We start from the raw sequence: 14,435 nt of genomic DNA on the forward strand, positions 1-14,435 counted from the left end.
GCAGACTGAGGGGCAGGTTTGCTAAGGAAGAATTGTAATATACTGTGATGACTTGTCTTTGAAAATAAAACTCTTAAGAGTCGCTTACCTTTTGGTCACATTTAACAATTTTGTATTACAAAACTATTGGAGCACAAATTTGCATTGTGTGTCACACAGCTTTGGTGTGCTATACAAATAATGTTTGCTTAATCATGTTACTCATCACACATTGATTGCTTTTGTACATGTTTATAGTAAAGAATGAAAGACTAAATTATATTCCACATTCTGTCTTTTTTTTTACTTACGCTATGTGTCTTGAAGGATTTAAATTTACTGTGTCTAATCCAATATGTAATGATGGTAATCAATGACACAAATATGTGTTCTAGAAAGAGTGGTCTGGAGTCGCAGAGGTCCGATAATATCAGCTTTAATGCAGCAGTTGGAAATCAACAGTTACAAGTACAGAGCTCTGGGGTTGTCTACGTTTCCCTACCCGCAACAGAGTTTGGGCTGGTTCACGAAGGCCAACTGGCTATCTTTCCCTGCCCCAGCATATATTATACAGTGCAATTGAAACAGAAATATCAAAAAAGGGTTGAGCTTGTTCTCTCGTGTATCAGGGAGTTTGTTCTTCCCCACGCATCCCACCTGCTCGGGTGCTCTGTCAGCCCGGTTTCAAGGTTGCTTCTGAAATGGAGAGATAACAACACAAAGTACAGCCTGTTTCCCACACCCTGTGTGAGACACAATGTTTTAAGCCTGAGCACACTTCTAAGTTAATAAGACATCAATTTAGTAAGCACAATACATAACTTTAATACATGCATCCTTTATAAAATCGTGCGAGCATTGTTCCAGTTGCTATATTCACTAGGGCACAGTGCCCGTGATGCATTTGGTGATTAAGTTGCCACAAATATTAATAACTGGAATTATAGATAGTGCCATGCCGTGATACAGCTAATGATTATAGTTCTAGAATTGTACTGTAATGTAATATAAATTATTTAGTCTGCATATGAGAACATTGATGACCAATGACATGCTGGGGCTGAGCAGCACATGAATTAGGCCTACATGCAGTGTCTACATTTATATATATAAACCACTATATTGCACTCAAGATCCGTTGTCCTGCGACAAAAATAACGTAACCAAGCCAACCAAGGTACGACGTCATGGCAACGTTGCCCATGGGACCAACTGGCAACATTCCCTTTATAACGTTGCCCCGACGTTGCCCCGACGTTGCCAGAAGGTAACGTCGCGGGTTACCAATTGAGCACTTACTGGCAACGTTGCCGCAACGTCATGTGTTAGCTGGGTAGGCTATATGCTTCCGAGTGGCCCCTTAATCGATAGGCGAGGCTACTGACCATAATAAGTTGTTACGTCAATTATTAATTGGCGGCATTTATGCCATTTAGAACATACTTTATGACTGTAAGGTGTCATTAAGTAAGCTAACTTTATTTCTTTAGGGGAAATAGGGGGGGTTCGGACAGACCTGCCCCCACTGCTAAAATAAATCCTAAAGGAAACACTGCATTGTGTTTGCGTGAGTGTGTGTTAATAAGGCTTTGTTAATACCTGCAGTAGCCTACTGCACAACGCAAATCAGCCCAGACCGTGACTGTTGAGACTTGTCTCCAGGCCATTTCTCTCCTCAGAATCTGGTTAATAAAACCTCAGTCTCAACCAGAAAGCCCTGAAAAGATGAATGTTTGCTAACCAGACCACTCCAATTCAGTCATTCATTCAACAATATGTGTCAAAGAAAAGAGAAACATCGTAAACATGTTTTCTTGCAAATGACAGGCACACGCCCTCGAGTTGCCAAGGCCTACAGACTACCTGCTCATCCTCCTCCCTACGTCAGAACCTAGCAGCGCTCCTATTGACAGACTGCTGACAAGTAGACGGAGTTGAGAGCAGAGGAGTGGTCAGTGCGACCGACACCAGACACAGGGGATAAACTATCAGGATCCCAGTAGAGGACAGTTCAGGCTGCTATTGGTACAAACACCTACGCACCGGACCCCAAAGCGGCCGGGGATTGATTCCTCTAGTGCGTGTGATCGCGATTATAGCAGACAATCGGAGTGAAACACTAAAGTGGAGAGAATGCGCCTGGACTTGGGAATGGTGTTCGCTGCTCTTCTCTGCCGGGTTTGCTGCGTGCCCACAAAGAAAGGTAAGATTCCGTCTCAAGACTTCTGACGGCCAGTAACCAGAGTTTATAGGTTTATAGTATGAATGTCTCCTGTCTCGAAAGCAGATTTTGAACCCTACGTAAAGTGTAAAGGAAGCAAAAAATATCTCACCCAAAGTTCAATCAACTTCTGGTCAGAAAACCTACGTTTTTAATTATGAAATGAGTCGCATCATTTTAGAAGAACAGTAGTAGGCATTTTTCAATTTCGAAATAACTATATGCTTGTGACAGACTGACAACGCTACAAAGTCAGAATGACATGTTTGTTCAATGTTTAAAATATTTGAAAAGAGCTTTAATTATTTCTGAATGTGCTTTGTGTGAAAAGTGTAAACGTCCGCCATGATCATAAGTATTTCTTCTGTCAGTGTTTGAGTTGTTACAGAAGCAGTATACTTTTAGTAAGTATCCTGTAGGATATAAAGAGTGGGAGAGAGGAGGAGAGATGTATTGGTGCAGGTGTGCAAAGTAAAGCTGATGCTCTTTGTTTCTTACACACCTGTACACACCACATTGACAGAGAGAGAGACAGGAGGGACAGTCATTTACAACTGCATGATAGATTAACCATGAGTCAGTGTAAATATCTGCTTTAGCTGATGTCAGCCAGGTTAGCTCTACCGCCAGCCCCAGGGCTGCTCCCAGTGTCTGGGTGACTTGATTGGGGATGGTAGTCCGAGCCATCTTGCTACGGCAGGTTCTGCTGTTGTGTCTTGGAGTTTTAGAGAGAGGACAGAGAGATAACTTTTCTCTTGTTTATCAGAAAAATGTGGCTGTTGCTTGTTACTCTCAGATAAAAATCTCCATATCGCTCCACTTTTCAGAAATCACTTTATTAAATTACAATTATTTGGATGAACAGACCCTCATATTCCTTCTATTTTCGGATATTTCCATTGGTCTAGGTCCCCCAGGCCAACTCAATCAAGCACACATAGTGTTTAATCTAGTGCTTGGTGGTGTTAACATGTGGTCAACCTTTTTTAACCAGGAACCATGTTTCCATGGTGATTGCAAGGTGCTGTCTTGGAGTCTGCAGGTTCTTGAATATAGAATTTGAGGAATTCAGATCAATTCTCACTTGCTGTCTCTGGCATTCTCTCTCCAGGAATAGCAGAGCTGCCCTTCCTAACTCACTGGAGAAAGTAATAGGCAGGCAAACCTCCTATACACTTTATTTGCCTCTACTGTGGGCATCTGCCTGGTACTAAAACACTAGGGGCATGCCCCTAGATTATAGATGAATTAATGAGTCATGTTGTTGTGGAATCCTGTGTCCAGTAGGTATTCTGTCAAACAAAACAATACTGAGAAATGTTGTTTTGCTGTCAATATTAGACAAACAGCTCTCTGACTGTCACACAATTCCTCTCTTTTGGTAATTATACAACATTTACCTCCTGACTGCACATGTAGTCATACTAGATTTTTCTGGACAAGGACACAATGTCCAGGTCCAAGGTCAATCTGACTCAATGCTGGCTGGGCCCCCTCAGCCAACTACAGACCTGCAAGGCTCCCACAATGCAGCTGTGTGGAGTCAGGATACACATAACTAGTCAAGCTACACATTAGCCAGGTTACACATAACTAGTCAGGCTACAAATAATTAGTCAGGCGACACATAACTAGTCAGGCTACAAATAACTTGTCAGGGTACAAATAACTAGTCAGGCTACACATAAGTCAGGATACACATAACTAGTCAAGCTACACATTAGCCAGGTTACACATAACTAGTCAGGCTACAAATAATTAGTCAGGCGACACATAACTAGTCAGGCTACAAATAACTTGTCAGGGTACAAATAACTAGTCAGGCTACACATAAGTCAGGCTACACATAACTAGTCAGGTAACACATTAAGCATTTTGAGAAAGCTCTAGGTTACAGGAGTGTATGTAGTAGTAAATTACTTAGATGCAAATGTATATTTCTTAACCAGAGACATACAAACAGATCTTGGGTATAACTTTAGGTTAATATATTTAGTTTAACTGGCTGCCTTCACTATAACTCAATACTTTTGTAATCGGATTAATCAAAGGTAATTGACCACACATGTTTTTGATGTAGTGCATCAATAAAAATGTCTGCAGAGCAGTTATCAGCCATTTAATCTGTTATGTGTTATTGAGTGCTGAGAGGACAAAGTATTGATTGATGTTATGATTGACCCTCTGGGTAGGTCAGAGATGTTAGGCAATAAAAAGACTCGGAGAGACAAAGCTGCTGATGCTCCTGACCAGTGATGACGATCCCAAATGCAGGCCTGCCTCTACTCTAGCAGCTGGGTTTTTAACTGTGAGAACTCTTTATCATTGTAAAAATTGCTAATAAATGTGTAGGCAAAAACATTGAACAACGCTGTTTTCCTTAGAATTGCTTCTGCAAGTGTGTGGGTTGGAACTTGATGTTGCATCACTTCGTCAAAGTTCTCCTGAAGACTGTTATGATGGATGGTCTGTTTCAACACTGCTGTGATTCATTCAATCATGCCGCGAGCTTCAAGCAACAGCTCATTTCTCCAACTGACCTTGTTAATTGGTGATTCTTTTTTTATTATTTCCACTAATAACATCTGTTATTACAGTAATAATGACCCCTAACTACAATCCCAACCTTTACTGTATTGTGACGGATTGATCTGCACATTCATATTGTACCATAAGCACATCAGCCCTGATAGAACATAAACTCCTTAAGGAGTCTAGGCGTGTGTGTCAGGTAACACTTTATAAGTGTGCTGGTGTATGAGAGAAGTACTGCACACTTTGTGGTTTTACATGTTAGAGTCTGACACAGACCCTAACACACAGGACAGTTTGATGATGTGGCTGTTGAGACATCTTAGAGGCTGGATGTTTGGAGAGCAGAGACATGTTTCCTCTGCTGGGATCTCTGGGTGTGATCCTGCTCACACTGACCTAGACACAAATAAACCTTCTGCAGCAGCCTGATTCGCTAGAGCACACAGTATTTCTGTTCAAACTCTGTTCTGCCTGACTAGACTTAGGCAGAAGGGCCTGAACAAGTGATGAAAAGCAGATTGTTTTGTTATAGGGCTTAATTCAAGACAACTCTAATCTGGTTAGGAAAAATTAAATCTAGAGACAGACTGCAGGGGTACTGCTCTCTCTGTGAGAAACATTCTGATGATTGCCCCGAAAGAATGTTGTTGTCCTTGTAGGCAGAGAAGTGAGAGGGGGTGGGGGGGGGGGGCGTGGAGAGATTGAGAGTAAATAGAGAGAGAGGGTCGAAGGAAGAGGGAGCAAGATAGGAGAAAAACTGGAAGAGCTCAACAAAACAAAACGAGGAAAAGGGAGAGTGCAGGATGAGCAGGAGATCATCTGAAGAGGTTGTGAAATTCCTGTTAGGGTGGTGTAGTCAGGAAGGATTTCCTGTGGACTGCAGACTTGCTTTGATGTTTGTTGTCTTGTGAAGTATTCAGAGCAGCTAGATCAGTTTCTGTGTGTGTGACAGACGTTAGAACAGACACTCGTAATGTACCTGTCAATGTAGTTTGATTCCAAATGTAATTATTCCAACGCCTAATGGTTCCATATTTAATAATACATCAGGACCATTTTCTCAAGACTCAGATGAGTGTGTGTGAGTGTGTGTGGTGGAAAAAGATAGCCTTTATAACGGCTAAAGAATTACACAGATTATACAAAAAGTTTGATTTAAAAAGACCAAAAAGGTCGAGGAGGACAACCTTTAAGAGAGAAAGCGATTCCCAATTGGTCTGTCACATCAGAATTTTGATTTGGGTCACGAAAGTCTTGAAATTTGAGTGAGAATGTCACCCGGTAGACCGCATAGTCTTAGGCGTCAGCCATGTCTTCACGTCATGTCACAAAGTTCATAATTTTACCTTTTTACAGTCAATTCTACACCAAAAAAGTAGAGCACGGCAGCTTTCAAGAGATATGGGAATTCTGCTTTTAGCCAGCTGGTCCGATTATTTTTGTGATTTGTGTAAAACTGGCAATCTGAGTGAGACTGCGTCCCTGTTACACTGTTTTGACGTTAGCCTTGTGTTGCTCACTGGCAGTGTGCACAATGTTGTATTTCACTCCATTCTACACCATTTTTTGGGGGGGGGTAAAAATGTGTTTAAAATTTAGATTAGTTGATTTTAGACGTTTTAGTCGAGTCTTGGTCGACCAAAGAAAATCTTTGTCGGGGAAAGCCCTGGTTGTCGGCCAAACTGAATGTTGCTAAACCTGGAATGCTCTAGCAGAGAAATCCCCCTTGAAATAGAAGCTGGAAATGGAAGCTGGCCATCGAGTGGATGCAGGGTTTTCCAGCACCGGATGCAGTGTTGCAACTGCTTTCCTGCAAGTGTGAACGGTCGTGCAAACTCTCAGACTGCACGTGCCTTGCCAATAGCCTGAAGCGCACTGACGTGCAAGTTGCGAACCTGCAGCAACCAGCCCGTTGATGTCAAGGAAGAGGTTGTAGACCTCGAGGACTCTGATGCTGATAACAGTGAGGAAGACTAGACTGCTGATCCATGGTGTGAATGTTTTGGCACAATCACAAGGACATTCATGGCTACAAATATGCATGAGTAAAACATAGTACATTAACATGCCACAGTAGTGTGGTGAAATTTGGGTTATCCGTAAATGTGCTTGTTGGAACTAGGGCAATTCCTTTAAAGGTCACATGACATGAAAACTTCACTTTAGGAGGTTATTTAACATTAAAGGGGCGATTGATTGCTAAACCGATTTTACCTTGTCATAGTTGAATAACGACAGCTCGGTGGGTAAAATGAACATACAGTGAATATCAAAGTCCATTGACACCTCTTTCCTATACAAATCTCACAAAGAAAAAATTTGGCTGTAAAACGCTAGCTTTTCAACAAAGCCACCGGTGTGACGTAGGACGGGGGACCACCCTTTTTGGCTCTGGTCTGTATCTTTGTCACACCCCAAAATTTACATCCAGACCAGCCCGAGGTAGTGTCTATCTCCAATTCTAGTTTAGCTGCGCGCTGCTCTGTGTAGGCTACTTATAAGGAATTACAAAGAAGAACGTTTTGAATTATAACAAGGTTATTGAAAATGGACCACGGTCGTAAATGCTGTGTTCCAGGCTGTACAGGGAAGGCTAACACTCACAGTCTTCCCAAGGAGCCAAACATTCGACAGGCATGGCTGCTGTTGTCTATGAGAAGATCCCGGCGAAGTTTGACACTCAATCATTCATTTGCTCTGAACATTTCACCCAAGACAGTTTTGACAACCTTGGACAATTTCAAGCAGGATTTGCTAGGAAGCTGAACCTGGAAAGAGGAGCTGTTCTGACCGTATGCTCATTGCAACCGCAAGCTGTAAGGACAGTATGATGTTGTGCTAACAGTTATTAGCAATGCTAACGTGTCCTGTATATAGCATAGGTAAAATGCTAAATAAGTTTCTACACACATCAAATGACTCTAGCTAGACTAGCTGTAGTCGGCATTAGAAGGGAAGCTTCCGAAAAAATAGCCAGAAAACGAACAGCAGTCTGGCTTATTGCTAACGCCTGTCTAGATAATCTATTTGAAAGAACTGGAGAAAGGCAGGTGCTAGATACAGGATACGTTAGCATTGCTAGTAACTGTTACTAGTAACACCTAGACGGTAGGCATGTAGACTAACCTAGTTTAGCTTGCTAACGCAAGAGCATAGGTAGAATGTGTGATAATTTAGCCTCGTTTATTGGCAATGGGGCTAACGTTGTTTCATGTTCCTGACTGTGTTTCATTCAAATAAATAACCCGTGTTATGTAAATGTACAAATCACGATGCATGTTTGTCCGGATCTTTGTCAGGTTATTCTATCAGCAGATATCGCAAAGCCTCCCTTGCACAAGTGTAATTCAGACTGTTACAACCTAAATAAGATATGCAGGGTGATTTCAGGTAATGTGGGACACTTTTTGTAGAGGCTCCAGGAGACTTTCAAAACAACTGTTAACTCACCCCAGTTGTGTTTCTGCAAAATGTTTTAGGGTTTAGGAACATTTTCATGTTGGAATTAAATAGGAATACACAGTATTTTATGAGCTACACACTTTCAAACATAACATGACCCCCTCTCTCACTCAGGCAGCATTTTCAGGTAATGTGGGACAGCTTGTGTGGTAAAGTGGGACAGTCAATGTCTGTCAGCGTAGTATGGTAATATTAATAATAATAGTTCGTAGACAACAATGCTAGGTGCAAGGGTGTGGCAAGATTCATTTAGTTGTGGGGTTTGACTTATACAATAGGCAGAAAGTGTAGCCTAACTGATGTAAACCTTAGTGACCAGCAGTCTCGATGCCACGATGCGTTAGCATTTTGTTGGCCTAGCGTTAGTGGTCACACAAAAAGTCTAAAAGTCTTTTTTGTTGCTAACAAAGCAGTATTTTACACATTTTGGTGTGTGTTTCAGTATGTGGTTACATCCCTTCATTTTGCTGCAATAGTACTCATTGTAACTTAATTTAAATTCCTTTGCCAGCCTTATGATTGAAAAAATAGAATGTCATATGCCACTGAACTTTCGATGCGTTTTTGCCATACGGACCTACTATCAAGCCAGATCACGCCTACTCTGATGAAGTCAGACAAATCAAAACCACTGCATAGTGACTATAAGTGTAGTAGTTACGAGTCAAGATCATCTTTGGGGATTGGATGTTGGTTTTGCACATATTAAATCATCAACTGTCCCACTTTACCTTATTTCCCACAGTACCTGAACTGACCCTACAGGAAAATATGCATAGCCTATGCAATATTACAACAACAATTTGCTTTTGCTTCACTACGTAGCCATTTGTGTGTAGGCAGGCAAGCACAATTCTTATGTTATGACATAGCGGCAAAAATAATTGTAACGGTAAAAAGAAGTAGCCTGCTTTGTAAAGCGATACACTTAACAAATAAATACATGTCTGAAATATCAAGAAGTATAAATGAGTGAGTATTTCTACAACATCTTAGAAAGCTAAAGGAAATGTAGGCCTATCCTTGAGGTCTTGAGAGAGCTGTGTATGCATTGGGATTTTTGGAATGTTGAGGTTAACTTGACTTGAGTAGACAATGTGTTGAAGGGAACTTGAGAGACTAAATCCACTGATTTACTATGCGATCGATCAATAGAAGGGGGATAAGATATCGCCCCTTCCAAACAGCCTGAAAGATGTATTCACGGTTAACAGATCAAACAAAGGAAAATGAATCCTGATAGGCCACAAACTTGATTTATCAAATGCTAATTTTGTTTGCACACAATGCGCTACTGCTCCTGCGTAACCCGACATCCACACTGGGACCTGGAGTCCCAATGTTACAGTAATAAATAAAATGACGAATTTCAGAAGAAATTTGAGAATTTCCAAACAAGATACACTGGCCTCTCATACTTGCAATAGGCCTAGTTGGGCAGTGCCCTGACAATAAATTATGAACAATAAATGTTTTGTCAGGATAACTGGATCTATTGACCATTGAATGTTTATGATGTCCATGTGTTTATACTTTTGACTCAGGACAACGATGTGATTGTCAGCAGACAATCAAATGCCGGTCTATGCATTTATAGACCAACTGCAGTCTAACCCGCAACGTGTATGACATCCTTTATAATAAATAAAACATTTCTGAATTATTGAAGGGCTAGCTAGACCACAATCATTCTAATGAAATAGTCACCGATTATCAACATGGAAATGAATGACAGATTTAGTGTTGTCACGATACCAACATTTTGACTTCGATACCAGTACCAAGTTTAGAATCGCAAAACTCAATACTGAAAACATACTTTAACTGAAATGATACTGATTCAAACAGACAGTCCACAAATGTTGATCGCATTTTCGAATTCAAAGTTTACAGTAGTGATGTTACGTTCGATACCGTGCTCACGAAGCGGTATCGACCTTTCGAAACAATTGGTACCAACACAAACGTGTCGAGCTTGGCAATGTTTCACTTTTTCTACTGTTGGGGTCATTCTAGGAAAAGTCAAGTTGAATTTTCTGAAAAAAATAAAAAAAACATTTAGGGGGTTTTCTCTGTTGATAAACATAGTGACGGGTCATTTTTGACCCCTAAGACAACACAAGGGTTAAAAAGACATCAGAAATCACTAATATTTGTAGGTTATAGAGAAGAGACATAGGCCTATTTACGGACGCTATAAAATACATTCATTGACAGAGCCAGAGATACAGATAGATTGCCAGATCTAGAGAGACAGAGATAGATACAGATGTGAGATAGTAGGTGTAGTAGGTACACAAGCACATAGCCTACATCTTTCTATAGTTTTACCAGCCTTCAAATGTAGCCATCCCTTTCCCGGTTGCAAAAGCATGTTCCAAAACCTTAACCACTAGCCTACATTATCATAAAATAATGTATTCATTTAGCATATACTTCTATTAAAACGCGGTGCTCGGATGCAATCTCACTATGTCTGGGTGAGGGGCAGCGTTCTTACCACTAGGCCATACTCAGTTGGACTGTTTGTGTAATTAATATTATAAGAACCTAAAAATAAATGTTATGAAGGTAAAGTAGCAAAGACGTTACATTGTTTATAATACAACAAGATATATGGTAACATATTTTTGACACTTGCAAATCAAAACATTTGTCACATAACCTTTTTTTATCAAGTTGTCAATGACGATTGTGAGACTTGACGTAATTTGATAACTTCCATCGCTCAATACAGTCGCCATACCATAAACTGACCAGCAGATGTCCCTATGGAGAAGATGTATCGAACGCTTCGAAAAAGCGATACTTTTTCGACACAATTGTGTCAATTAGCTCATTGCTTCGGAAAGCTTTGTTTCCCCCATCACTAGTTTACAGCCTTGTAAGTCAGGTTGCAGTCTCAAACTTGTTTTTTAATTGGGAGTGTGTCTTTTTTAATCGTCCATTCTGTCTGACACTATAGAACCACCTTGACATGTAGCTAGCTCATAAGACACGGACGCGGTCTCTTTTCACAACTTGTATTTTCCCACTGCTCTTCTTGACATCGCCATTGGAAAAGCCCTCACTGACTTGACGTAATGCTTACGTCTGCATCATGCCGACGGCAATTCCCGAGGTACGAAACACCCTTGTCCGTTGAACATAGAAAGGTCTGCTACAGTAGGCTATCCTCAGGATTTGCAAGCTAGCTAAATTTATACTATATATAAAATAATTTTGTATACATAACCATGGATTTTGCCACTAAATGAGTGATTTGATTGATTAGGGGGGTCAGATGGCTGAGCGGTTAGGGAGTCGGGCTATTAATCAGAAGGTTGTTGGTTCGATTCCCAGCCGTGCCAAATGACGTTGTCTCCTTGGGCAAGACAATTCACCCTGCTTGCCTCGGGGGGAATGTCCCTGTGCTTACTGTAAGTCGTTCTGGATAAGAGCGTCTGCTAAATGTAAATGATTTGGCTTTATTTATGGACATCCACAACTGAAGTGTGTTACACAATGCTGTAAGATATGCCTATACTCGTGCATTGCTTGGTATTGTAGCGACAATGCTCTTGGTACCCAGAATGCCCCGCAGCAAGCTAAAAAAAAGCTACGAAGTTAAGGGCATTAGCTTAATTGGGTGTGCTCACGCTTTCGGCGAGCACAACCATTGTTCTCTCTCATATATCTTTATTATTGCATTCTCACTATTGGGCCCTGTCCCATTACTACTACTTCACCCTAGCACTTCACCCTAGCACTTCAATTCTGCGGAGTGCCCCTTCACAACGGAGTGTGAAGTGTTAAGGGATTGAAGTCTTTACCTGCGAAATGGGACACCACTCGATGCGTCATTGCGTCATTAGTAGCCAACAAGTTCACCTACGTCACACGCATCAACGAAAGTAGTAGTAGTAATTCCATTCATGAAAATGCCGGCTCCAGCTGTTCTGTTAGCTTTTATCATCCTTCTCCGTTTAAACAACCAACGGAGAAGAATTGAGACAAACAGAAGACGGCTTCGACACCAACTAGCGATGGTGGATATCTTTCAGGTATGTACATTTGTTTTAGAAATTTTACGTTGTACTGAACTTAGCTGGTATGATTGCGATGTGTTAACGTTAGTCTAACCTGCTCGAGGTGCGTTCACATCATAACGTTACAGTGTATGAAACAAATTTTGCGAACGTTTCTGTTGAAACAGTTATTTACAGTTAAAATTTGAATGACTTTTGTGTTAAAAGTTAGCCTAGTTATCGTAACGTTAGCTATTATCGCCTTATCGCAAATAGAGATACCTGTTGTTATTGTTTAGTAGTAACGTTAGCCCAGTGGCGATCATGGTTAATGTAAATAAAAACACAAAGTTATTTGTTCTTTTATGTTATTATTGCCATCTCTTGTGTCGGAAATTAAGGAAAAATAACATAAACACAAGCACTCAACAAACAGTTCAACTAGATTAGGCCTACTTATTTTTCATTTGAGACATCACAATTCATTGGTAAAAACAGTGAAGTTTAGCCTAGGCCTCTGCATGTTGAAGCTGGTGACTTTTGTCCAATAATATTGATTATTGTTTGTTCTTCAGAGTGGCCGTATGATGACCTACTGTCATCTTAATATCAACGTGCCCATCCTGCGGTTGTGGTTAAATGTAGAGCTGGAGCTAATGGAGGACTTCAGACTGTGCAGACGGGCCGTACATGCCCTGCAGAGACTGCTGAAAAGCGAGCAGGATCATGGCTGGGGTCATGAACTGGAGGTCCTCATCTATGTGTACTGGCTTGCTCATGGACTGTCATATCGTGTAGTGTCACGGGTATTCAATGTACCCCGAGCAACAGTCCACCGAGTCATACACAAACCGCTCAACACATTTGGAGCAACCTACATCGAGCCATCTCATTCCTAACACCTGCAGATCTGGACAATATTGGACTCGGATTTGGCCAACTAGCGAGGAATCCAGTCTTTAATAAAGCTGTGGGTGCCATTGATGGCTGTCATATTCGCATTAAGCCCCCATCACTACACCGGTTGGACTATCTAAATTACAAGGGCTTTTTCTCAATAAACATGCAGGCCATTTGTGATGCATCTGGGAAATTTCTAGATGTGTTTGTTGGATACCCAGGATCAGTACATGACATCCCGGTTTTAAAAAATAGCCCCTTTTACCTGTCTAAAAGGTACCCTCCCGCTGGATACTTCCTGCTTGGCGATGGTGGATATCCTTGTTTGGAGACTCCAATCTGCCTAATCACACCATACAAGGAACCAGTGAATGGACGGGAGAGGCAGCGATTTAACTACCATCAATCAAGGGGGCGTACAATAGTCGAGAGAGCGTTTGGTGTGATGAAGACCCGATGGAGGTCTACTCTTTTCAAGGCCTTGGAGGTGAAGCCCACATTTGCGCCTCGGGTTATCGCATCGTGTGCCTTCCTCCACAATGTGTGCATAGACAATGGGGATGTCCTTGAACCTGATGATGTGGCACAGGACATCATGGCTCCAGGACCTCTGCAGGAAGCCCCTGCACCACATGAACGGCCAGGGAATGCCACGAGGGACAGGCTTGCTGCCCTGATCACTGGTAATATAGAAGTGCCTCAGTAGGAACGCTTCTACAAACTTGTAAATAGTTCATATGCACATGTTCTCATTCAATAATTAGGTGCTCTATTTTCTTATTTATTGTTTATATATTTGTTCCAGATAAAATATTTGCAAAACAAAATTACTGCTCTGGAATTTTATTAACTAGGTTCTCAAATAGGCTGAGGAAACGTTCCGTTGTGGCTTCAGTCTCCTCGTGCCTCTTCTGCTCCTTTGCGGATTCCTGTTTGAGAAATTCCAGTATAGGATTGGTCTTCATGCGTTTCTTCCTGGGAGACAGTGTTGTGGGATCAGGAGCAGTGGGAGTGGTTGGAGGACCAGGACTGGAGGCAGAATCTTCTCTTGGTTCAACGATGTTCTGTACATACAAAATTAATCACCAGATTGGTTCAGTACCATACACAGTAACATCATGTGCACACTGCAAGCACACACAGCAGTAAACCAGGGCCTGAAGGTCCATTCACAATGTTTTGGAGATCCAGTGTTTCCCACAGATTAGAACGCTAGTTGTGGCGGGGAGGGGGGTGGGGGTTGTCAAACCGGGGGGGAGTCATAATAATTCCTTCGTTAATAATTCGTTACACAGTTAATTTGTTAATAATTTGTTACATTAAATATTAAT

The 14,435-nt window shown here is 41.4% G+C and overlaps 1 protein-coding gene across 3 annotated transcripts in view; it reads left to right on the forward strand.

Annotated features, from left to right (window-relative positions):
* The first annotated feature begins 1,878 nt into the window (after positions 1-1,878).
* LOC124470307 (melanoma receptor tyrosine-protein kinase-like) overlaps positions 1,879-14,435 on the forward strand; it is a 61,892-nt gene continuing 49,335 nt past the window's right edge. For 2 of the 3 annotated variants that reach the window (XM_047024137.1, XM_047024138.1), the window contains exon 1: positions 1,879-2,182. In XM_047024137.1, the coding sequence (XP_046880093.1) occupies positions 2,113-2,182 (70 nt within the window). In that variant the 5' untranslated portion in view covers positions 1,879-2,112. The remainder of the gene's footprint in view (positions 2,183-14,435) is intronic. The other variant, XM_047024139.1, reaches the window with a different exon arrangement.

Source organism: Hypomesus transpacificus, chromosome 8, assembly GCF_021917145.1.
Source record: "Hypomesus transpacificus isolate Combined female chromosome 8, fHypTra1, whole genome shotgun sequence".
Classification (NCBI taxonomy): domain Eukaryota; kingdom Metazoa; phylum Chordata; class Actinopteri; order Osmeriformes; family Osmeridae; genus Hypomesus; species Hypomesus transpacificus.